At 45.9% G+C, this 24,628-nt stretch overlaps 2 protein-coding genes and 1 long non-coding RNA gene across 3 annotated transcripts; 2 read left to right on the forward strand and 1 right to left on the reverse strand.

Annotated features, from left to right (window-relative positions):
- Positions 1 to 11,639: 11,639 nt before the first annotated feature.
- Positions 11,640 to 13,338, forward strand: LOC135820609 (kelch domain-containing protein 1-like). Its single transcript, XM_065333658.1, has one exon. It carries the CDS (start codon positions 11,726 to 11,728, stop codon positions 12,980 to 12,982), a length of 1,257 nt encoding a protein of 418 aa, XP_065189730.1. The 5' UTR covers positions 11,640 to 11,725; the 3' UTR covers positions 12,983 to 13,338.
- Positions 13,339 to 20,046: 6,708 nt separating this feature from the next.
- On the forward strand, positions 20,047 to 21,087 carry LOC135821718 (uncharacterized). The gene has a single exon (XM_065334716.1). It carries the CDS (start codon positions 20,047 to 20,049, stop codon positions 21,085 to 21,087), a length of 1,041 nt encoding a protein of 346 aa, XP_065190788.1.
- A 732-nt stretch (positions 21,088 to 21,819) lies between these two features.
- On the reverse strand, positions 21,820 to 23,342 carry LOC135820610 (uncharacterized). Its single transcript, XR_010554137.1, has 3 exons — positions 23,238 to 23,342; positions 22,510 to 22,676; positions 21,820 to 22,252 (listed from the first exon to the last, which is right to left on the reverse strand). It is a non-coding gene; the product is annotated as an uncharacterized LOC135820610 (long non-coding RNA).
- Positions 23,343 to 24,628: the final 1,286 nt, after the last annotated feature.

A 24,628-nucleotide genomic window follows, 5' to 3' on the forward strand; every position in this document is an offset into this window, starting at 1 on the left:
AGTGTTGTACGAAAACTTGTTCGAATCATCTTTTTTTCCATTGCCCTTTTTCTTCTTACATGTATTTTTCCTTACCCTTTAGGTTGTTTCTTGCATCGTCTCCATCGCTTACATTGTTAATAAAGTAGTCCACATGTCGCTTCAGCTCGTCCTACTTATTGCCATATTAAAATTATTATTATTATTATTATTATTATTATTATTATTATTTTTAGAATTGCGATCAACAGAACGAGCTGAACCGACATTTCACAAAGGCTTTTATTGTTTTCAAAAAACGAGTGGATACGAAGGCAGTGAAGAACATGGAAGAAAGAAAAAATGTGATATGGAAAAAATGATGAACAAAAAAATTGTACTTCGAACTAGTTTTCGCACAACACTCCTCAGGAAGCTACGTTGTACTAATGAAAAACAATCCAGAAAGATACTAATAAAGAGAAATGGAGTGAGAAGAAACAACACCTATGAAAATGATAATCCTAGCACTAAGGTAATAACAGGAAAAACTGCGAAAGCACTTAACGAACTTGTAAGGACTACTAGTATACTGTGACACAAGATATGACACCATGGCCAACCAGAGCCAAACCGACAGAACAAGCTGCCACTAAAACAATTTCAAACGAATAATGCTGTCCTTCTGGACACACAGATTAGGCTTATGAATACGTTGACAAACAAAATTGACTGATGTGCAAAAAGAACTCCTTTCCCGCGGAACAGACTTCGGAATTCCGCCTTCTTGTAACAACAAAGAAATCGTCATGACAGAATTTGAACTGTTTTACAGGAAACTATTATGCTTTTCGCCGATTTCCGAGGCTCAACAGTCGGTGTGCGCAGCTAAACTTAGAGCAGAGGCTGAAGAGCATTCCGAACAGTTACCAGACCGAAGTTCTTTCTCATTATCTCGCGAGCATCTCAAAGCCCGTAAAGAATTGCGAGCGAATAAGGACATCATCATAACCAGACCTGACAAAGGTCGTGCTACAGTCATTATGAACAAAGCTGACTATGTTGACAAAATGATTGTCATCCTTGCTGATACATCTAAATTCCAAGCAATTGGCCCAGTTGGACAGTTTGACAGAACCATGAAAGTAGAGGCAGAGCTAATCAATTACCTAAAGAAACTAAAAGCCGACAAGAGTATCTCTACACATGAATTTGACTTGATGAAGCCGGTCGGATCACTACGTCCTCGCCTTTATGGTTTACCAAAAATACATAAGCCTACATGTCCTGTCCGGCCAATCGTCTCCATGACAGCTTCGCCGCAGTATTCAATCTCTAAGTGGTTGTGTAGGTTGTTGAAAGTTGTTGAGGAGCACTACTGCCAACACACTGTTAAAGATAGTTTCGATTTCGTAGAGAAGCTACGGGTCCGACCTGTTCCAACTCACTCACATATGTGTTCGTTCGATGTAGTGAGTTTGTTCACAAACGTACCGCTGGAGGAGACAATTGATATTTGCGCGGATGTTTTGTACCGTGTTGACGAAGTTGACACTCCGTGGCTACCTGAATGTGCTTTTCGACGTTTGATGTTGTTAGTCACAACTGGCGTCGAGTTTTCGTTCAATGACGTGATGTATAAGCAGATAGATGGAGTAGCCATGGGCTCTCCGTTGGGTCCCGTGTTAGCTAATGTCTTTGTCGGTTACTGTGAGTGCAAGATTGATGCGTCTCTATGGCCGAGTCTCTATTTCCGTTTCGTTGATGACTCTTTCACATACTTTGATTCCATAGAAGACAGCGAGGTCTTTCTTGGTGCTCTCAACAACCTTCACCCTTCCCTCCGTTTCACATGTGAGCACGAGCAGTCAAGCAAGTTATCCTTCCTCGACGTACTTGTTGAGAAAACCGAATTTGGTAGCGTAACATCGGTGTATCGTAAACCGACATTCACCGGACAATACATTTCCTATGACTCGTACTGTTCATCTAATTATAAAGTCAACTTAGTAAAGAATCTCGTGGATCGCGCCAAACGGATCTGTTCACCTTGTAAACTCAGTGGTGAGCTCGAATTTCTCCGTTCAGTTTTCACCAAAAACGGATACCCAGGCGACATGTTGGCAAAACTGTTGTCTACAGCCCCCACGCCGAAACATGAATTGATAGGGCCTGCTCGTTGTCCTGTCTTTTTGTGCTTACCATGGAAGGGCAAGAAGTCTGACAATGTGAGTCGTGAAGTTCGTGCGATCATCAAACAAACCTACTATGCGGTACACTTCATACCCGTCTACACAACGATGCGTTCGTTCACGGTGTTGAAGGACGTCCTACCAACCCATCATTTAAGTCATGTAATCTACAACTTTGAATGCCGGAATTGTGCTAGCCGGTATGTTGGTAGGACTGTTCAGCACCTGAGCGAACGCATCAAGCAACACACTCCTTTACACATTATCCCACGTAGCGCACAACTGGAGCGTCCCACGCGGGGAAGACCCCGTAAACAACCACTACCTCCGCCAACACAGGACCTAGCGTCCCACTCGGCAAGTCCACCATTGGCTCCCGTGGCCATGACCAAGTCACTCCCTCCACCAGCGGAGGTGGATGTGGCTTCGGCGACGCCACGTGTGTTGCATGCAGACACGTTTGCATCAGCATCGCTTGCTGCATCACCGGCAGAGACGACAAAAATACCTACCTCAACATCAACGAGACCCAGAAGAACAACTGCCAATTACACCATGACCTATTTCAGTACGGAAGTACCGAGCCAACGTAATACACAACAGGAACGTGAGACGAGGGATGGGAGGAGACGGGACCTGATTGCTCCGAGGCAGGACGTCGTTGAGGAGGATTCGGCCAGTGAGTCCAGTGATTCCGGTGAGTGTGAGAGCGAGAATGATTGTGTGAGTAAGAGTGGGTGCGAGCGTGTGTTTTCTAGTAGGAAGTCATCAGTGTATAAGCATCTTGCATCTCGTCCTGATTGTTGCAAGGTGTATTCTGATTCTTCTTTTTCTGTTTTGTGCCGTGCTCGTCATGGTTATAAGTTGCAGTTGAGTGTGTTAGAAGCTGTTTGTCAACGTATTCATAAGCCTAATCTGTGTGTCCAGAAGGACAGCATTATTCGTTTGAAATTGTTTTAGTGGCAGCTTGTTCTGTCGGTTTGGCTCTGGTTGGCCATGGTGTCATATCTTGTGTCACAGTATACTAGTAGTCCTTACAAGTTCGTTAAGTGCTTTCGCAGTTTTTCCTGTTATTACCTTAGTGCTAGGATTATCATTTTCATAGGTGTTGTTTCTTCTCACTCCATTTCTCTTTATTAGTATCTTTCTGGATTGTTTTTCATTAGTACAACGTAGCTTCCTGAGGAGTGTTGTGCGAAAACTAGTTCGAAGTACAATTTTTTTGTTCATCATTTTTTCCATATCACATTTTTTCTTTCTTCCATGTTCTTCACTGCCTTCGTATCCACTCGTTTTTTGAAAACAATAAAAGCCTTTGTGAAATGTCGGTTCAGCTCGTTCTGTTGATCGCAATTCTAAAACTATTGTCGCCTCGACGCCTATTTACATTATTATTATTATTATTATTATTATTATTATTATTATTATTATTATTATTATTATTATTATTATTATTATTATTATTATTATTATTATTATTATTATTATTATTATTATTATTATTATTATTATATATCATTTATTTATGGCTCAACATCCGAGTTTCAAATTGCACACCTGATGAGCCGTCACGAACCATACGGCGAAACGTACGTCGTGTGAAACAACTTGTTTTGTAGTCAACTAGTCCATCACAATGTCATGCATGAGGAGTACTGTAGGAGTTTGACTTTCGGCTTGTACAATTCGTTTTCGCAAAGCTTCCCTTTCTTTACTTATCTTTGATATTTATGACCCACCCAAGTTGGGTGGTGTGCTGCTTTGCTGCTTCGAATTGTAGTTAGACCGCTTTGTCAAATATCGTACTGGTCTCGTCATCGTCCAGTAACAATCGACATTCTTTGTTCCGTTGGGACTGTAGCTTTTGCTCGTTTTCGTTGCGCTTGCCTTCCCCTCTTTGGTCTTTCCATAACCTTGAACCTTCCAAGTTGGAAGGCTGTCGGTTAGCGCTACGGAGATGTGTTGAAGCTAGGTGTCAGGACGTCGAATGTTTCAGTACTCTGTCAGTTTTGTGCCTAGTTATTGCACTTTCTGACTGTATATAGTACCATGTCACAGTGATGGAGAGTTACTCTTAACTCGTATCCATATGTTTTTTTCTCTTCCACAATTATTATTATTATTATTTTTTTTTTTTTTTTTTTTTTTTTTTTGCAAGGGATAGCAATCAACCTTGCACATGTGTTCTAAATACATGTAAATGTAAATGCAAAACAATTAAAAACAAAAACACAAACAATGAGCAATAACTTCAGGACTGGGCACAAGTCCTAAACCAGTAAAAGGTGCAAGAGATAATAATCAACCTTGCGAGTTCGAGTCAAAGCATGCGGACTCACAACAAAATGGCATCAACGTGAGCAAAGAGGAAGAAGAGAAAGGAAACAGCAAAACAAAAAGCAAAGACGGAGGATAAACGGCAACAGAACCAAAACTGGCAAACAAACCTGTGACATCATCATGCACAGACACAAAAGACAAATCGAGCCGAGTCAAACTGGCATGAGCGACTCATGCTGCAGGACATCGCTGGGGTGATGGCTGAAATTCACCTTCCTCCGACTACCACGCAACATCATGACGGAGTCACGGACTAGAGTGAAGCCAAGCTCACAGCGGATCCGTCCCATGAGGATGCTGTACGAGTCTCCGGTTGCCGCTGCCAGGCGAATGGCGAGACGTTTCAACATATTCCGGGCCTCACCGCCAGCTCCCCCGACAGAGGAGAACACCAATGGAGAGAAGCTGCCCCTCTCCACCCGCCGGATCCGCTCACCATAAAGCCGCTTTCTTCTGCTCCTCATGCCATCTGTAGGTCGCAGAGAGGGACTTAGTCATGTAAGAGGACGCGCAGGGATAGAAAACCCTTATGTCAAAAAATGCATCCTCTTGCATGGACCAGAGGCCCCTCCCCTTGACGTCCAGTCTGGCCTGAGGGTCAGTGTTGGCGGCCCTTGGAAGAGCTTCACCAGCAAGGGGTTGAAGAACAGGCTCCGTCTCCACGGCATTGCACACTCTGCCAAGAAGGCCGGCAATGTAGTCCCGGACATGGTTGTGGCGGATGATGGGGAAGCCGCCACGTCTGCATATCATGGCATGGTCGGTGGTGAAAGGCACACCACATAAGCAGCTGTCAGGGATACCAAGAACAGGCCACCCGTAGCGTGCAGCAAGAGCATCCTGGATTATTATTATTATTATTATTATTATTATTTCTCCTTTATTCACTTCTTTCGAAGGCGATAAGCCAGACCCACCGGGAAATATTTCCATGGGTGGGACAGCAAAAAGAAAGTGAAAAAACAAAAACAAAATAAATAAATAAATAAAACCTAAAAACCAAAGGGACAAGAACTAGTTGAAGGAAGAGGAAGAAAGGAAAGAAACTCAATCCGAACTCCAACATCAAAACAATAATAAAGAATTTGCAGCGACAGGCAAAATACATCAACCTTATTTATTATTATTATTATTATTATTATTATTATTATTATTATTATTATTATTATTATTATTATTATTATTATTATTATTATTATTATTATCAATTCAACATCTCCTGGCTCGTCAGAAGACTGCCAATATATATGAGAAGTCGGGTGGTAGCCAACCACGGCGAACTGAATAATAAGGAGAGAAACAAAGAGAGTACTGCAAGGGGAGGCATGACAAAAACAGTGAGATTATTTAGGACGAAGAAGCTGAAGCTTGAACTCCTTTCTTTACGGAGTTGGTGTTGCTGTTTATTTTTGCTACTCTTTCTTTTTTCCTCCCCTTACTTTTATTTATCGCCGTGGTTAGCAATCACCCACTCTCTTAACATTGGCCGGTGTTTCCACCGAGTCTTGAGATGTTGTAATAAATATATAATATAAATATTGTGGTCAGTTGTGTTTGATGGTACGGCACGGTACGGGAGAGATACGGGTTAGAGCCAGCGTGACACAAACAAACAAACACCAAATTAAAGCTGTGTGGACCCTGGCTAGCGCCAGACGTTACTGAAGTAACGTCTTCTGCACAGCTACGGGAATCGATACTACTACATGTACTACTACTACTACTACAACCTTGCGCCTTGTGTAGGGTTTCGGCTTTCCTCAGGCCACTTTCCCAAGCAGGATTTGGTGACATTTGCGAGAGATTCGAATCAGGACTGGTGCTACTGACGTAGGGACCACGGTGAGAGGCAACTGTGCTATCCACGCAGATCTAACATCTCCCGTGTAAGAGTGTGACTGCGATTGCTGCATTACAGCTGAGTGCCTCTTCCGTTGTTCATGCTTGCCAGTGCTGAAGGCCACGTTTACATTCTCAGCATGGACTGCTTGACGGTGAGATCCATTACACGCTCTTTATGCTCATGCATTGTGACCAACAGCATGCCTCACACATAACCAAGCCCAGAACGAACAAATAGCAGCCGGGGTGGGAAGAATTTCCCCAGATATTGGACTGTGTTCACAGCCATTTTTAACTCCCTCCGTACTAAACTGGTTTCACTGCCATTTTAGCTCCCTCCGTGTTAGCCTGTGTTCACACCCATTTTAGGCTCATATGCTTGCTGTTGAGGTTACGCCTGTCCATATTTTGTCCGTACAAGAGGTGTGCGTACGCTAAAACAAGTGGACATGCTTAACAATATTAATTGTATTCTCGCCTTTCATACCGTCACATACAAACACTGTCCCCGTTTCGCGTCAAGTTAATTGTTAGCGCCTACATTGGTGTGTGCTATCACCCTCATTATCTCTTACTTTGGTTCCCTATAATAGTTCAATTGTGTTGTAATGTCCTTTAGTGCAGCGTAGCTACAAAGTATCAGTGAAGATCTAGTCAGTGTGAAGTGAAACATATAAGCTGTTCACTACTCAGTCTCACTGCTGCTCCTTCTATTCAGCCAGCCATGTCTGTTCGTGTGTGGAGGAACCCTGGCCAATTGGACCTGGAAACGGAACATCCGTGGATCATTAGGGCTAGTTGCATAGTCGACTCAACGATCTACACATTGGGCGGTTGCCCTTGCGTTAGTCTAGAGGGAATTCATCAGTGCATACAGGTACCACCGTTTAAGCCTCGTTGTCCACATGATCCAGACCTGCAAAATGACTTTAAATCAGTACAAATCGAATACCAGTCAGCATGGCTTTTAACCAATCCCAACCCGCTTCACGTATGTTGTGCTGCACCTGCTGCCGTCGGTTCTGATATTTTCTACTGCGGAGGATTTCTCGGAACATGTGGAAACGAAACCTTCCAAAATACCGTTGCCCGTCTGAATCCAAGTACGCGGACCGTTTCGCTGGTTAACACTCTGGGCAGTTCGCCGACACCGCAGGCGTTCGTTGGTATGTGTTGAACTGTTCCAATGAGAAATTGAAAGAATGCTATGTGTTTGGGGGAGTTGGGGAGCGTCCCTCGCAAACTAAGGGCGTTATAAACCCAGCATCATACCTGGAAATAATAACCGGCGCATATGTAAACAACGCAATATGCTAGTACACACTTGTACTGGAAACTGTACATGGTCAGAGATGATGTGTACTTGAAACGCTCCAGACCCAAGATTTGCTTCTGCGCTCACCAATCGCGACAACTTCGCATACGGCTTTGGCGGATTTCGCAATTCCTTACTGCAATTAAGAAATCATCTTCATCGATTAAATTTGCGGTCAGCGGAGTGGAGTGGTGCTCTGCCGGTGACTGGAGAGCTGCCTTCAGAGCGATGCAATGCTTCTTTGTCCCCGACCTCGACGTCCTGACTGGTTCTCTGTGGTGGTGCGTGGTACAATGGAACGAATCTGAGTCACCGCAATGACATTTTCATCTTTCATACGGACTTACTATGCTGGTATTGCGTGAGCACGTCACATATACAGCCACCATTTGAGGCACGGAGTCAACATTATTCATGTCAGGATCTCGTTGGTGACGTCTATATTGTAAGTGGCTACAAGTCGTCCCACAATAACGATCTAGCATCGACGATCGTCAGGTTACGCACAGAACCGCCGTCCTTTCAGAATCTTATCTTGCTTTGCAGGTGTATGCCGGCATACCGACTTCAGAAGAGGTTGAAAGCTTGAGAGTCCTGTTTCGCAGCGTCTTGCGTAACATTCGAACGCAGCCATGCAGTAGCTGCAGTCCCCCTCATGCCTGGAAGTAGCCATGTCATTGAATGATGTATACATTTTGCCTATTTCACTGCTAGGAACGCTGCTTGGGGTTAGTCGGCCTAGCTTTCTAAACAAATCTGACTTTTCTTTCACTCACTCACCCACTCACTAACTGCACTCAAACGAAATTGCTAACCTAGCTCTCTATCTCTTTCCCTCCTTCTTTCCACCTTTCTGGAACCAACACACCTAGCTCTCTATCTAGGGTCCAGCGGATTCTGCCGGCAGACAAATTGGCAGAATTCGGTGCTTTTTTCTGGTAAGTTTCATCCATTCCCCTGCATGTGTGGCGCTCCCCAGGGCTCTGTTCTTGGTCCGCTGCTTTTTGTACTCTATGTTCGTTCGATCCAGTTCGATCCAGTCCATTGCCTCCGAGTGTTGTGTGAAAGTTATTCAATTTGCTGACGATATTCTATTGTATGTTTGCGGTACGCAGAAGAATGCGCTTAGCAACTCCCTGTCTGCAGCTGTCTCAGCCATTAGTACATGGCTGTCAAACCGCAATTTAATTCTGAATGCCCGGAAGACACAAGTGCTCTTCCTGTCTACGCCACATATTACTGACCACCAATTTGCAGTCTACTGTCATGGAATGCAGCTCAAGCAAGTGACATGTGCAAAGTACCTTGGAATACATTTGGACCAGGATCTTTCTTGGAGGACTCAAGTGGATTGTATGGTCACCAAACTTGCCAGTAAAATTGGTATTCTGTTCCGAAATCGACACAATATTCCGCTGACTTGCCGAGAAACCTTTGTAAAGTGCCTAGTGTTGCCAGATTTTCTATATGCATCAAATTGTTTTACTGCTGGCCTTTCCTTAACCCAGTTAGGTAGGCTTGAACGAATGCTAAAGCGAGCTTTGCGTTCAGTGTACGACACTGGTACGATACTGGTTTTTGCAGCCCATCAAGCCCTTTATTTGCGAGACTTGGTCTAGATCGTTTGGCATCCATGTATTGCAAGAAATTACTGTATCTGACGTGCCGCTGTTTGGAAGGCCACTGTAGTGTCACATTAAGTCAAATGTTCCAGCATTTAAATAATGGTCTTGCAACGCGCAGCCTTGTATCACGCACTCTTTTAAGTTGCCCATGCTCAGAACTGCTTTTGCCCGTCATGGCGCTTCCTTCCAATGTGTTAAGCTGTGGAATGATTTACACCCTCTAGCTCGCTGTGTGGATAACTTCGCCCGTTTTAAGAAACTGTTACCCCAATGCCTTGCTTTTTCACGCTAGTATTTATGACTTTCAGCTATGCAAAATTCGAACTTGATCACCTATCCAATACCGGTAGTCTATTATATTAATTATTCATATCTTTTTGCATCTTTCCCTCGATTGGGTCTATTGTTATTAGGCAATTGTCTGTTATAGTCACCACTATAAATAAAAATCCAAATCTAAAAATCCAATCAATGTTTGGTATGTGGATAAGTAAATGGAGCAGAATTCGAGGAATTGCCCGCCATAAGGTTTGTATGGTTCTGCCAATTTTACTGCTTTTCGAGCAGAATCTTCCACCATTTCGAGCAGAATCCGCCCTCTTCCTCTTTATTTTTTTATAGCAAAGTAATCGTGATAAACAAAATATTGACCTCGACTTCGGTCTATATGGGAAATATAAAAAAGAGGGTGGTGCGACTTTGGCGATAATTGGGAAGCGTATGTTGCTCCCTATGGGGGGAGCTCGCAGTTTTCCTACCGACTTGAAATCTCACCTGGCTGAGTCACGACTGCCATCCAGAGCACACGAGAGGTCTATCGAACCGTCCACTCGGCAAACCTGCAAGAAAGCACCACTCCCGGCTCAATACACAAAATAACATATTAGCTGCCTTGTCATTGAGCATTTGTGCTCATTTGGATTAGCGAATTTAAATAAAGTATACAAACAAACAAACAAACAAGAGCACCACTTGAAGAGTGCTCTCCAGGCACAAACCGTGCCAGGGATACAAACTTACGGAGACGCTCCTGCGCGGCCAACCCCTCCTGCACATAAGATATTAGCGTGTGCCAATGTCGCTCATGGAGGTGGTGAACAAGCGCTGAGGACCGTTGGTCATTCACCACGTTGTTGCCTCCAAGAAATCTAATTCGCAAGTCCGCGCTGGGGACGACAATGTGAAGAAGAGGCTGGTGCGACTTCGGCGATGATTGGGAAGCGCGTGTTGTTCCCTACATGGGAGCTCGCGGTTTTCCTCCCGACTTGAATTCTCATTTGACTGACTCACAACTGCCATCGCACACGAGAACTCCATCGAACCGTCCATTCGGCAAACCTGCAAGAAAGCACCACTCACCACTCCCTGCTCAATACACAGTGTTTCGGGGAAGTCAACCCTCATCAGTTGACATTGCGTAGGCTGAGGAAGATTGTGGCTGAAGAGCACCACATGTATAGTGCTCTCCAAGCACAAACATCACCAGGGATACAGACTTACAGAGACGCTCGGTTTCCAGCGCGACAAACACCTCGTTAACACCAGATAACAGCGTGAGTCAGTGTCGTTGTTGAACGGTGAGAACAGACGTCGAGGACCCTTTCTTACAAATCATCGCCGAAGTCGCAACCACTATTTCGTAACATTCTCGTTCTAAGAATAGTGCCGAATCCAACAACACCGTCCTTCTGTGCCTGCTGAACGAGTGCATCCCGAGAGCTGTTGAAACATGCTGACATGATAGTAATAGTAACCATGAGAGATACATCGTAGGTGAGCAGATTGATAAGTATACCAAACCGGAGTGCTTCCTCCGTTGTTCATGCTTGCCAGTTCTGAAAGCCACGTTTACATTCTCACCATGAACTGCTTGACGGTGAGATCCGTTTACACGCTCTTGATGCTCATGCATTGTCACCAACAGCATGTCTCACACATAACCAAGGCCAGAACGAACAACATTAATAACAATCCGAGGAGGAAGAATCTGCCCAGGCATTGGACTATGTTCACTGCCATTTTTCGCTCCTTCCGTATTAACTTAAACTGTTTTCACTGCCATTTTTGCACCCTCCCTATTAGCCCGTGTTGGAAGCCATATTTCGTTCGTATTCTACCTTTTGAGGTTGCGCTTGTGCATATTTACCCCCTACAAAAGGATTGGCTACGCTAAAATAAGTGGACATGCTAAACGAATATATTCTCGCCTTTCGTACCGTGAAATACAGACACTATCCCCGTTTCGCGTCAAGCTAATTGTTAGCGCCTACATTGGTGTATGCTATCACCCTCATTATCTCTTACTTTGGTTTCGTATAATAGTTCAATTGTGTTGTGATGTCCTTTAGTGCAGCGTAGCTACAAAGTATCAGTGAAGATCTAGTCAGTGTGAAGTGAAACATATAAGCTGGTCACTACTCAGTCTCACTGCTGCTCCTTCTATTCAGCCAGCCATGTCTGTTAATGTCTGTAGGAACCTTGGCCAATTGGAAATGGAACGCCCATTTGTCACGAAGTCTAGTTGCATAGTCGAATCGACGATCTACAATTTGGGCGGTTGTCCTTGGATTGGTCCAGAGGAAGGACTTCAGTGCATACATTTACCACCGTTAAAGCCTCGTTGTCCACATGATCAAGACCCGGGAAATGACTTCAAATCAGTGCAAATCGAATACCAGCCAGCATGGTTATTAACCAATCCTAACCCGCTTCATGTCAGGGGTAGTGCAGCAGCTGCCGTCGGTTCTGACATTTTCTACTTCGGAGGATTTCGCGGCATATATTCTGAAAACGTAACCTACCAAAATACCGTCGCCCATCTGAATCCAAGTACGCGGACCGTTTCCCTGGTTAACACTCTCGGCAGTTCGCCCACACCGAAGTCGAGGGTTGGTATGTGTTCCAATGTGGAATTGAAAGAATGCTATGTGTTCGGTGGAGTTGGGGAGCGTCCCTCGCAAACTGAGAGCGTTCAAACCCCAGCATCATACCTGGAAATAATGAGCGGCACATATGTAAACAACGCAGTACATGTGCTGGACACAGGAGATTATGCTAGTACTGGAAGCTGTACGTGGAGAGAGATGCTGTACACTGGGTACGCTCCAGACCCAAGATATAACCCTGCGTTCACCAATCGCAACAACATAGCATACGTCTTTGGCGGAGCTTGCAATTCCACTTTGGAATTCAAAAATGATCTTCATCGATTAAATTTGGAATCCGCGGAGTGGAGTGGTGCTTTGCCAGTGACTGGAGAACTGCCTCCAGAGCGATGCCATGCTTCTTTGGCCCCGAGCTCGACGTCCCTACTGGTTCTCTGTGGTGGTTTGGGGTACGATGGAACGAACATGAATTTCCGCAATGACATTTTCATCTTTCAAACTGACTTACTATGCTGGTATTGTGTGAACACGTCACACATCCAGCCCCCATTGGAGTCACTGTATGAACATCACTCATTCAAAAATCCCATCGGTGACGTCTATATTGTAGGTGGTTGCACGTTGACCCACAATACCGATCAAGCAACGCCGATCGTCAGAGTGCGTACGGAACCGCTGTCCTTGCAAAATCTTGCTCTGCAGGTGTATGGAGGCATAGCGACTTCAGAAGACGTTGAAAGCTTGAAATATTTGTTTCGGTGGCTTGTCCGTCAGATTCGAATGGAGCCATGCAGTAGCTGCAGTCCCCCTCACGCCTGGATGTAGTCATGGTATTGAATGAAGTAAACATTTTGCCCATTCCACTGCTAGGAACGCTGCTGGTTGTTCGTCGGCCTAGCTTTCTGAACAAATCTGGCTTTTCTTTCACTCACTCACCCACTTACCCACTCCCTCTAACGCACTTGCTAACGTAATCTCTCTATTTCTTTCCCTTATTCTTTCAGTCTCTCTAGGTCCCACATACAATCTCTCTCTTCTCTCCCCACGGTGCGCGTTTGGCGCCTTTGCTCAGGAGGTCACTGGTGGAGGGAGCGTACTTCGCCTTACCTCCACGGCTTTTTATAGCACCTACACGCCCTTTGTAGTCTATGTTTGTTGTTGTGGTTTTTGTTGTTCTCCTCCGTTCTATGTACATGTAGGTATATACATTTTCACCCAAAAGAACTTTGCTTTGGGTTTTGAAAACTTGTACCTGATGATATGCTTCGATTGTCGCGTATGTAATAATAATATTAAAATGCACTTATCAGTACTTTGTTCAAAGATCTCTGCGGTTTAAGCTGCTCGTCCTCGTGAAGCGAGACTTTGCACTTATGGTGTGTGCCAAGTAGCGGTGCGTGAATAATGTTTGAAAAGGTGGCAGATTCTGCTCGAAAAGCAGCGAAATTGGCAGAACCATACAAACCTTATGGCGGGCGATTCTTCGAATTCTGCTCCATTTCTTTATCCAAATACCAAACATGAATGAAACTTACGAGAAAAAGTACCGAATTCTTCCGATTTTTCTGCCGGCATAGTGCCAAGAGATGCTGTTGCCATCGTACATGTCTGCCCTCTCTGTCCTCTCTAACAGTGTGACGGCCAGTGCTGCAGCACAGCTGTTACGCGACAGCTTTCTGTTTTAGGCTAGGGTCTTGTCAGCGCAATGTGCGCGCGCAGTTCACCTACATGTATATACATTTAATAATATTATTGCAAAAAACATTTTAGTAATTACACGAATGTATAAAAACCAGCATTTGCTTCCAGGAGGGATTCACAAAAATAAGAAAAAAAAACACCATGGCTCAATGCAACTGCACATACGGAAAGCTGCTTCTATTGTCAAGTTCGAGTGGCAATGTCAGAAAGACTGTAGACTGTTCGTGATGTTCACCCTGCAGGGGATAAGTCACGGATACATTAATAGAATAACACGATACTAGTACAATACTAGCAACACTGGCTCACACTCAATCACTGCTTTTCACCAGAAAAGATGTTATTTCAACGTTTCGGTCATAAAATAACCATCATTATTTCATGACCGAAACGTTGGAATAAAGTATTTTTCTGGTGAAAAACACGTGATTCGCCTTCACTTAGGCCGCTATCACACTGCGTTTGTTTGAGTCGCGTTTGCGTCTACATTTGCGTTTGAGATTTGAAAACGCAAGACGGGATATCATACTATACTTTTGATTGTCAGCGTTTGCCTCAAAATCTGTGCGCGCGGGAAAATACAAAAATGTGGGGAATCGATCTCCAGGTGGCCGTGGATGTTGAATTTATTTTCCTGGGATCGAGAAGTGTTCTGTTTCTGCTGCTATGTCCTTTGCCAGTGGCGCTGGGGGAATGGGAGTCGATGGGAAGACTGGAACCGTTGCGTTGTCTGTGTTGGGTTGGCAGTTCCGTTGTTGAGGCACATCGTCCAACTAGGCTAGCCGCCGCCAACTAGTCAGCGAGACCTCAGCCACGAGCTCGCATCAGCTCCATGCTCGCGAATCCAAAATCAATCAATCAGTACATGTAGAAGAAGTACCCTCGCCGGCCTCATGAGCTCAGCAACTAGATGGAAATGAAGATTTGAAAAGCACACTTGGTAATCACTTGAAAACACTCAAAAACTATGCAGGAAGTGCTGCGATAAAGAAAGTCCGATCTGCGTTTACGCGATTCGGTTTTGCCACCCCAACCCCCTCCCCCCAAATTTGCGTCTGCGTCTGCGGCTGCGATAACGTGACGTGATGGAATTTCCTAGGCGACCGTACATTTGTGCAATTGTTGATTTTGGTCCTGAATTGTCCTCCCTGTTGCTTTGCTACCGTCCTCCTCCTTCCTCCACCTTTTTTTCTTAATTGGCCTCATTATGGCATTCGCTTCCATGTAATTGGGCTTGTAGCCCGTGTGTACTTGCGAATTCAAATAAAAATATACATACATACCGTCAAACACCGAAGAAAACGCAGACGCAAACGCGACTTTTGAACGTAGTGTGAAAAGAGCCTAAGCTTCCAAACTCACAGAGACGCTCCGTTTCCGGCGCGACAAACATCTCGTGAACGCCAGATAACAGCGTGAGTCAACAACCTTCTGTGCCTACTGAACGGTTAGATCGCAAGCGCTGTTGATGCATGCTAACATTATGGCATCGGCAACCGTGACACGTACATCGTAGGTGAGCGTATAGATAATTCTACAAGACTGGAGTGCCTCTTCCGTTGTTCATGATTGCCAGTCCTGAAAGCCACGTTTATATTCTCACCATTGACTGCATATTCTCAGCATGGACTGCTTGACGGTGAGATCCGTATGCACGCTCTTGATGCTCATGCATTGTCACCAACAGCATGTCTCACACATAACCAAAGCCAGAACGATCAAATAGCAGCCGGGGTGGGATGAATTTCCTCAGATATTGGACTGTGTTCACAGCCATTTTTAGCTCCATAGGTATTAACCCTTTCCCTTCCAAGCCTTGATCCGCGGTGCTGGCCACGCCATGGTGAACGCAAACTCACAATGCACTCACCTGCATGCTCAGGTTCAGAACTAAATATATTAATTTTTATTGTCACTCCACATTGACGGGTTTTCACGATCTATGGCTTGTTGGAACGATCTGGATCTGCCGAAGACACCACGATAGTTTCCAGCTCAGCCGGCTGCTATTTGTTCGTTCTGGCATTGGTTATGCGTGAGACATGCTGTTGGTGACAATGCATGAGCATCAAGAGCGTGTGTGCGGATCTCACCGTCAAGCAGTCCATGCTGAGAATATAAACGTGGCTTTCAGGACTGGCAAGTGTAGTGTCTGCCAGCCTGCTCGTGTCTGAAACACTTTGGACTTATACCAGAAAGTGTAACAGGCTGACAGCACTAGCCGGAGGAACTTGCAAGCTCTGAGGCTTCACAACTCTTTACTCTCGAAATCAATTCCACACGGCAATGAGAAAGAATGAGGGGTTTATATAGGCCAGAGGGAGAGAGCAGCTGGGAGCGAGGGCAAAAGATTACTAGGAAGACAACTGTTGAAAGATCTAAGGAAAAGCCATTTGAATGTGTGTGAGCTAGGGCTGAACAATAACATGGATTCGGGGAAGAAAGCTGTTGGATGCCTAGAATCTCGCAAGGGATCAAGAGGGTCAGTTATGGGGAACAGACTATACAGGAATCAATGTAATGTATTAGTACAGCATGAGCGCAATAGGTCATGCGGCCGTACCGGTCTTGCAAGCAGGGCTATCTAGGCCTAAGTGGTTGCGCGTGAGAAGCACTTAGCTAGAATGTTCCTGTAACTACTGGTAGAGACTTGGCTGTGGGATCACCGACAGTCAGGGATACTACATCCGCCCCTCCTCCGTTGAGACACGTCCTCGTGTCTACGGGACGGGTGGTCGTGAAAGGACAGACACATGCATTTAAAATGTGTGAAGAATTTGTCTCTCTGTGGAGCGGGAAAATGTACATGTATGTGTTCGCGTCTCAATACATGTATTGGACGGTAAAGGGATGTGTTCCATCGCGTCACTCTTATTGTGGACGGTAATAATTCCTGAGTCTCGTCTCTCTGGGACGGTACAACTGGAAAGGACTCGCTCACCATGTGGCGGTATAATCATCGTTACTTGTACACGTACATGAACTGGTTAGTTGAGTGCGTGCTTGCAGGGTATACAGTATTTTGGGTCGAAAACTGATTGCTTGGTCGGAACGGGGTGGACATGATCGGGATGCGTAATGAACAGGCAAGGACACTTTGTGGTCAGACCTGGGAGAAAGCGGTTGTAGGGGAGTGTCAGTGGGACGGAATGTTGGGCGATCTAGAGCTGGATACTGCATGTATCTGGACGGACATGAAGGTATATGGAGGGTTGTGAGTCCTAGGCTGTTGATCGAATGGTGTGACGGGGACTGGGGCTGGGATTGTCTGTGGGATGGAGTTGCTGTAGGAACGTGGAGGGCCTTGTGTATAGTGTGTAGTGTAGCAAACAAACTAAATGTGAGAGATGTTACCAGGGGAACAACTTTGGCAGCAGAACGAGTTAGTGATAGGGATATGGCAGCAAAGAGCATGAGAACAGAATGGAAACTACTGCTGGATGGGGGAGCTTGCATAATACGCGGCGTAGCTTGGACGATAGGGGTGGCATGTGTACTAGTAACAGTTGCATTTGACCGGGTTGATGATTGAGTAGGGATAGAGCAAGAAGGGTGACATACCTGGGTTGAAGGGAAGATGTGCCGTGTATCGCGACGACGATAGCGTAAGGTACGAAACACTTCTGACACCAATGTAGTGTCTGTGAACTACACTATCCCACTTCTGACACCAATGTAGTGTCTGCCAACCTGCTCGTGTCTGAAGCACTTTGGACTTATACCAGAAAGTGTAACAGGCTGACAGCACTAGCCGGAGGAACTTGCAAGCTCTGAGGCTTCACAACTCTTTACTCTCGAAATCAATTCCACACGGCAATGAGAAAGAATGAGGGGTTTATATAGGCCAGAGGGAGAGAGCAGCTGGGAGCGAGGGCAAAAGATTACTAGGAAGACAACTGTTGAAAGATCTAAGGAAAAGCCATTTGAATGTGTGTGAGCTAGGGCTGAACAATAACATGGATTCGGGGAAGAAAGCTGTTGGATGCCTAGAATCTCGCAAGGGATCAAGAGGGTCAGTTATGGGGAACAGACTATACAGGAATCAATGTTGTTCTTGTTGTTGTTGTTGTTGTTTTTTATTTGAATTCGCAATACCAAACGGGCAATAAGCCCAATTACATGGAAGCGAATAAAAGAATGCTAAGAATGAGGCATTGGGGTGGATGTTATTTCAAGTGGAAAACACTGATCCCGGGAGGTACTACAAATAGGTACAATGAAAATCTGAAAAGGCCATGGTACTGTCGTTTACCATGCTGGAAGCAGCTACATGGAGAAGGAAAAACAACAAGAAAGACGTTTTATCTCATGTATTGGACAAACAGAGCTAACAGGAAAAGACCGTTCGTTATATGCCTATACATACTGTCCGTGTGTGTGTGGGGGGGGGGGGGCATGTCGCTGTTTCTCTTCTTTTAAAAACGTTTATGGCCTGAGAGTGTACGGGTACACGGCTGATGTGAAATCGACCACGGCTTTGCAGGAACGTACACTGGCTGGCAGAGTGTTCCACAGCGCAGGTCCACGGAAGAACGGTCGGCGAGTGCCTGTATTCGTCCTGGCCAGCGGGAGAATGAGCCCGGCGTTGGCTTGATGTCGAGTTGGGGCCGTGGTTGCGGGCTTCAGCTGCTTTGAAAACGCTGTACTACATTGGCCGTTCAGGCCGCGCCAGATGAGATCGAGGAGTCGGTGGTGTTGTGTCTCCTCGATTTTCCGGAGGGATATGCTCTCCCATTGGTGGCTTACCGAAGATGTGGGTGGTAGGCTGAACACAGCGCGGATGGCACGGTTCTGAAGACGTTGGAGTTTCCCTAGAGCGAAAACTGAGAGGGACGTGCTATATGCCACACTTCCATATAATAGGTCGGGCATCACAACGGATTTTAGGTATTGGACCCTGGCCTTCTGGGAAAGGGATCGCCGGGCTCGCCACAATGCTCCGACTTTCCTGTTCACCTTCGCTGTAACATCGTGGATATGATGGTCCCAGGTCAGTTGCTCGGTGATGGTTAAACCCAAGTACTTGGCCGCAGTACAAGCAGGTAAGGGGGTCTGATGGCAATTTACAGCGATACTGGTTTGCGCATCCCTCCCACAGATGGACAGAACTTGACTTTTGCGTTCATTCAATATCAGGCCGCGGTTTTCGAGCCAGTCGGCCAGCGCAGTGACGGATGACGAGAGTCCCAGTGAAATAGTTGCCGTGTTGGAACCACTTTGGTACAGTGCAATATCGTCAGCAAATTGCATGCTAGGGGTCGGGTGAGCTACTGCAGCTACCGCTTGGGTGTATATATTGAACAAGATGGGCCCCAATACAGATCCCTGGGGTACTCCACTTGTGCATACTGTGATGTTGCTCAGTTCGCTACCGATGCGGACTTGTTGTGTCCGGTTTGTAAGGTAGCTAACGAGCCATTTCATCACCGTACCGCCAACTCCAATTTCAAAGCAGTCCTGGATCATAGTTGCATGCCGCACTTTGTCGAAGGCCTTCGACATGTCAAGGAAGCACACTCCAGAGGAGTCCTTCTTGTCGCGAGCCATTTGCAGCTGATCAACCAGTAAGGGCCGGGTTCCACTGCGGCTCGCGTCCGCGTTGCGTGAGCCAGAAGCGCATGCTGACGCGAAGCCGCTCGGTTCCACACTACAATCGTCACGCGAGGTTCCGCGGCATGCGGCTCGAGTTTCTGGCCAGGTGGTCATGGAAACCATGCATGGCGCAGTCGCGTGATCATTATTATTTTCGCGCGAACGTTCGAACTCCAAACTTTACCCACAGCTAGCTAGCTACAATTGTAGCTTGTTCTGGCAGTTTGTTCGAGCTTCTTTGTAGTGTTGTTTTCTTCAGGATTGTAGTTGTTGGTGTTGCTCGTGGTGCTGTGACTGTCACGATGGCGTGTTGGCCTAGGAGAAAAAAGGTTCTTGCTGTCATGCTGTCGTTTCAAGCTCCTGCTCTATTCACAGAAATTATTTTGAAAGGTGGAAGCGACGAAGCAGAACTTGTAGATTGCAGCAGCATGCACAAAACCCGATCGATCCCTGACACTAGCTTTTTGTGGATGGCACTGCTGAGTATGCCTATGTTCAAGGATTTTTGGAGACGAGGACGTGCCCGCAGGAGATTTTGGTGTGCCCTGCGCGGCCCTGGTATTTGGCAGAGTCAATTCTTGCAATGTCTGCCAACAATGACTGCACGTGGATTTGCTGATTGGGAGGAGAGCCAGTACAAACACAACTTTCGCATGGGACGCGAGGCGTTTTGGAGACTCCACGTTCTTGTGGGGAACTCTCTGACCAGGCACATGAGGAAGAGTGTGTCGTCGAGCAAACGTCTTGCAATTACACTGCATTGGTTTGCCCATGCTCCCTCCTATGCCCAGCTTGCATTGTTGTACGGAGTGGGAAAAACCACTGCCCATGTCCACATTGTGCACGCCACTGTCAATGTGTTTGTAACGGAGTTGGTACCAAAGACCATTGCATTCCCCCAAGGGCCAGAGTTAACGAGAGTGATGGCGGATTTCCAAGACTTGTGTGGGCTGCCCTACTGTGGGGGAGCGATCGACGGCACTTTCATGGAGATTGAGAAGCCTGTAGCCCATGGCGATGTTTATTGGTGCTACAAAAAATATCCAGCCATAATGATTCTCGGAACTGTTGATGCCAGAGGCATCTTCATCAACGTGAACTGTGGCAGACCTGGCTCTGTTGGAGACGCAGCAACCTTTGCAGCATCTGCACTGAGGCAAAAGATAGTGGACAAGGTGTGGTTGGTCAGCGATCCGTTGCCAATCGGAGGCATGGCGATCCAGCCATACCTTGTAGCTGATTCCGCTTTTGCCCTCAACACGTTCACGATGAAATGCTTCTCTACCCCTGTCGCTCCTCAGCAGCAGTCATTTAACTACCGCCTCATTCGCACCCGCAGAGTAGTGGAACAAGCTTTTGGGAGACTGAAAGGCCGGTTCCGCATCTTGGTGCATAGCAGCATCAGGAATCCTAGATTCGCTGCTGATGTTGCTGTGGTTGCGTGCTCGCTGCTTAACTTGTGCGAGCGCTGGAGCTGTCCGTTTGAGCAGCAGTGGACGATAGATCCAGCGCAGTACGCTGCACACCATCCTGGACAGGATGAGCATGCGAATGCGGAGAGAGAGGCAGGTGGTGATGGTGTCCGCAACGCCATTGCTGCGTACACACATGCCAATTTCCCCTTGAATCAGGCTTAGTAGGAATGAAGAGAGTCTGGGAACTATAGACCAGCTGAAGTCACCGTGCATCATGGAACATCGTTGCTCTCGCTGGGCACACACTCAGATGTACAATTACATGTACCGGAATGTGTACTAGTAAATATTTTCTTCCTTTCTCGTTTCTGTTCCTAAAATTGGAGAAAGCTTGGTGGTCCTACCTTCCTTTGTATGTGTGTACCGGTAGATAATGTAGGATTTCTTTTTACCACTAAATTGCGGGCAAAAAAAACAAATGGGTTTCTGTAATTCTCCAATTCCCTCTCCTCTTTTTCATGCACCCGATTTGGGTATTGTTTCATTTTTTCCCGCTTTGTGTTTGAGCCATTCAGCCTAGTGAGTGCTGCTAGCTTTGATGCTGACACGAATGTGTTTTCTGTGAACCGACAATTTGCCGGAGGTTCTACATGTCCGGGCATGTGACATGCTCCTTTGCGGGTGTATGCGTACACAGTTTAACATTCAAGTAAGAGCATGTGGCCGAGGATGAGAAGTGTCATTACTCGCTTTTTTATGGTTGTATCCGCTCTGGTCGTTACTCGCAAGTTTGGCTGTGCGTCTGAGTACTATTCCAACGTACTGGTGCTTGCATGCATTTCTTCTTGTGTGTCTGTAAATATGTATTGCATTTGTGAAATCCCAACTGCTTCATGTCCACAGCCTGTAGCATACACTGAAAAATAACTCATTGGTAGACCCGTTCAGCCGAGCTATGATGATCACAATATTGTTTTGCTAGACATACCAAGTTGGTACTACAATGTAATGTAACGACACATTTATGACCGATGACCTTTCTGAATTGACCATAAAACAGCAATATGAACAAGTAGTATAGAGTATAGACACGTGATACTGCAGGTATGCTGTATCAAGAGTACCGGGACAGCCTGACTAAACGTTCAACTGAGCATTGTCCTTGACATGGGATACCAGCGATAATATTGAAAAACAACTACATAAGAACAGGAGAATAGAATAAGCAGCAGTAATTTTGTGCATGCACGCCAATGTGTAATGTGAAGGAAGAAAACCTAGGGCATTACTCTACACTCTGTGCACATATCGTCGCCATCAAGCTGTGACTGAACGGATGCTTGTGCAAACGCTGTTGTGTTTGAATCTTCACACACCAGACCATCACCTACAGGGAAAATGCAGGCATACAAGCAGACAAACAAATGAAGAGACATTAGATATAGAAGATGAAGCATCATGAACAAACTCCTTGCCTCACACAGATTGCTCAAAAACAAAGTAATAATTATAATACTTCTTCAAGTATCAAAATTGACATTGAACAGTAATGAAATATTTCTTCGAACAGAAATTGTTACGATGAGAAACAGTCCTCGGGGTGCCAATCGTAAACCATTCAAATATAATTTGACTAATACTTACTTTTCATCATTTTTATCATCCTGAAGGATATTCTTGAAGAGGTTCGCTTGAAATGCCATCATATTCTGTAGCAAGCCCGCCTGAAACGTCTGGTTTTGCTGCAGCTGAGTATTCCGGTCCTTTGCCAGGTTGGACTGGTGGGTCATCGTCTGTTGTAACAGTGAAGTCTATAGCATTGAGAAAAGGGGCAACAATAACAAAATCAGTATTTACTTTACACTAGTCCACGTATATCAAATTCAATCAAATATAATCACAACAGTCCATAAACAGGAGTATGCAACTGTGATCTCTTTTCTATTGGCCAGATGCGCGGCACGCTGCCTTCATTACAACATTCAGCTGCAGTCTGCGCACTGCGCAAAATCAAACACCGCACTTTCCCTCTGGTTTGAAATGAACTTTCGTACGGAACTGGAGTTCACGTGCCAAAAGTTTAGAGATCTTGGAAGTGCTGGAACGAATCGAGCGGAAACGGATGGGCTCGCCCAATCAATTTTGGGTTTGAGTGCATGCTTTCAGAGCGTGATGGAGGCAAGTTACGTAATGAAGGCAGCACGCCGCGCACTGACCCATAACCACAGTTGCATACTTGTTTATACACTCTTGATAATTATTATTGCATATCCAGGAAATCAAAAATTCCAGACATCTACATGCATAAAAATTACAGATGTGCGCACACACACCGGCACACATACAAAAGATGCACAAACACATGCACAAACCTGGAATGTATGCTCCTTTTCCTGTTGTTGGGCTTGGATGTCTGCATACTGCGTCAGGAACTGCTGCTGCTGGTACGCCACCCGGGACGTTCCACTTGCTGTCGGCGTCGCCTTCTGCTCAGCCTTCGCTGCCTTTGGTGGTGGAGTTACTGGGAGAGTATCATCATCATCATCATGAGAAAAGCCTCTTTTACGGGCAAAGCAAATGTATATCATTACAATATGTAAAGTGAACAGGGGAAATCAACACAAAACCAACCGGAAAATGATGAAACACAAAAGCAGTCAAGGAAGTAAATCAATACAAAAACAAGCAATGAACACAGAGTAATAAAAGGGGAAAAAACCAAAATAGCATTATATTAAGTTGAGGCCAAAGGCAGCACCCTACTCCGCCTGGCGGCACTGGGCCAGAAATGAGTTCGGCTGTCGCCTCTTGCCGTACGAACCGCGGCAACCGCGGAAGCAGGTGACTGCCCATCGCAGCAAGCAGAAAGACAAACGGGTGCGTAGTATGCCCATTACTAGTGGGTACTTCAGTTCAGTATGGCGCTCAACAAACAGGGAGGCCAATGATTTCAGGAATTGAGTAGTTTCTGGGCCACTAAAGCCGTACGTCGAGAACACAAGTGGCGTGAAGGAGCCGCGCTCCACGTTAACCACACGGCTGGCGTATTGATTTTTCTTGTTTCGCTCGTGAGACTTCAGCTGACTCAGGGCTTGTGATCGAGACAACACAGACGCTGCGGGATGAGTGATCCGCACATCAAAGTAAGCGTCCTGTTGCCACGACCAAAAGCCGCGAGCCCGCACATCCAGACGAGCTTCTGCGCATCGGTTGAGGGAACGACCACCAGGCAAATGCTCACTGCTGCAGGGCAATAGCCGGGGCTCCGTCTCTACGTCCACCACTCCAGCCTCCCTCAGTAGTCCAGCAACCAAGTCCCGCACCTCATTGTGACGGGCAATGGTATAGCCGCCAGTGGCACAGGTAAGTGCATGAGCGGGGCTGAGAGGCACACCACAAACACATGAATCGGGTAGCCCACTCAACCGTCGCCCATAGCGGATGCACAGGGCATCACGGAAGCGCCATGAGCTTGTTGATCACGACATGGACAGTGATGATGATGATGATGATGATGATGATGATGATGATCATGAGAAAAGCCTCTTTTACGGGCAAAGCAAATGTATATCATTACAATATGTAAAGTGAACAGGGGAAATCAACACAAAACCAACCGGAAAATGATGAAACACAAAAGCAGTCAAGGAAGTAAATCAATACAAAAACAAGCAATGAACACAGAGTAATAAAAGGGGAAAAACCAAATAGCATTATATTAAGTTGAGGCCAAAGGCAGCACCCTACTCCGCCTGGCGGCACT

This window comes from Sycon ciliatum, chromosome 7 (genome assembly GCF_964019385.1).
Source record: "Sycon ciliatum chromosome 7, ocSycCili1.1, whole genome shotgun sequence".
Taxonomy (NCBI): Eukaryota; Metazoa; Porifera; class Calcarea; order Leucosolenida; family Sycettidae; genus Sycon; species Sycon ciliatum.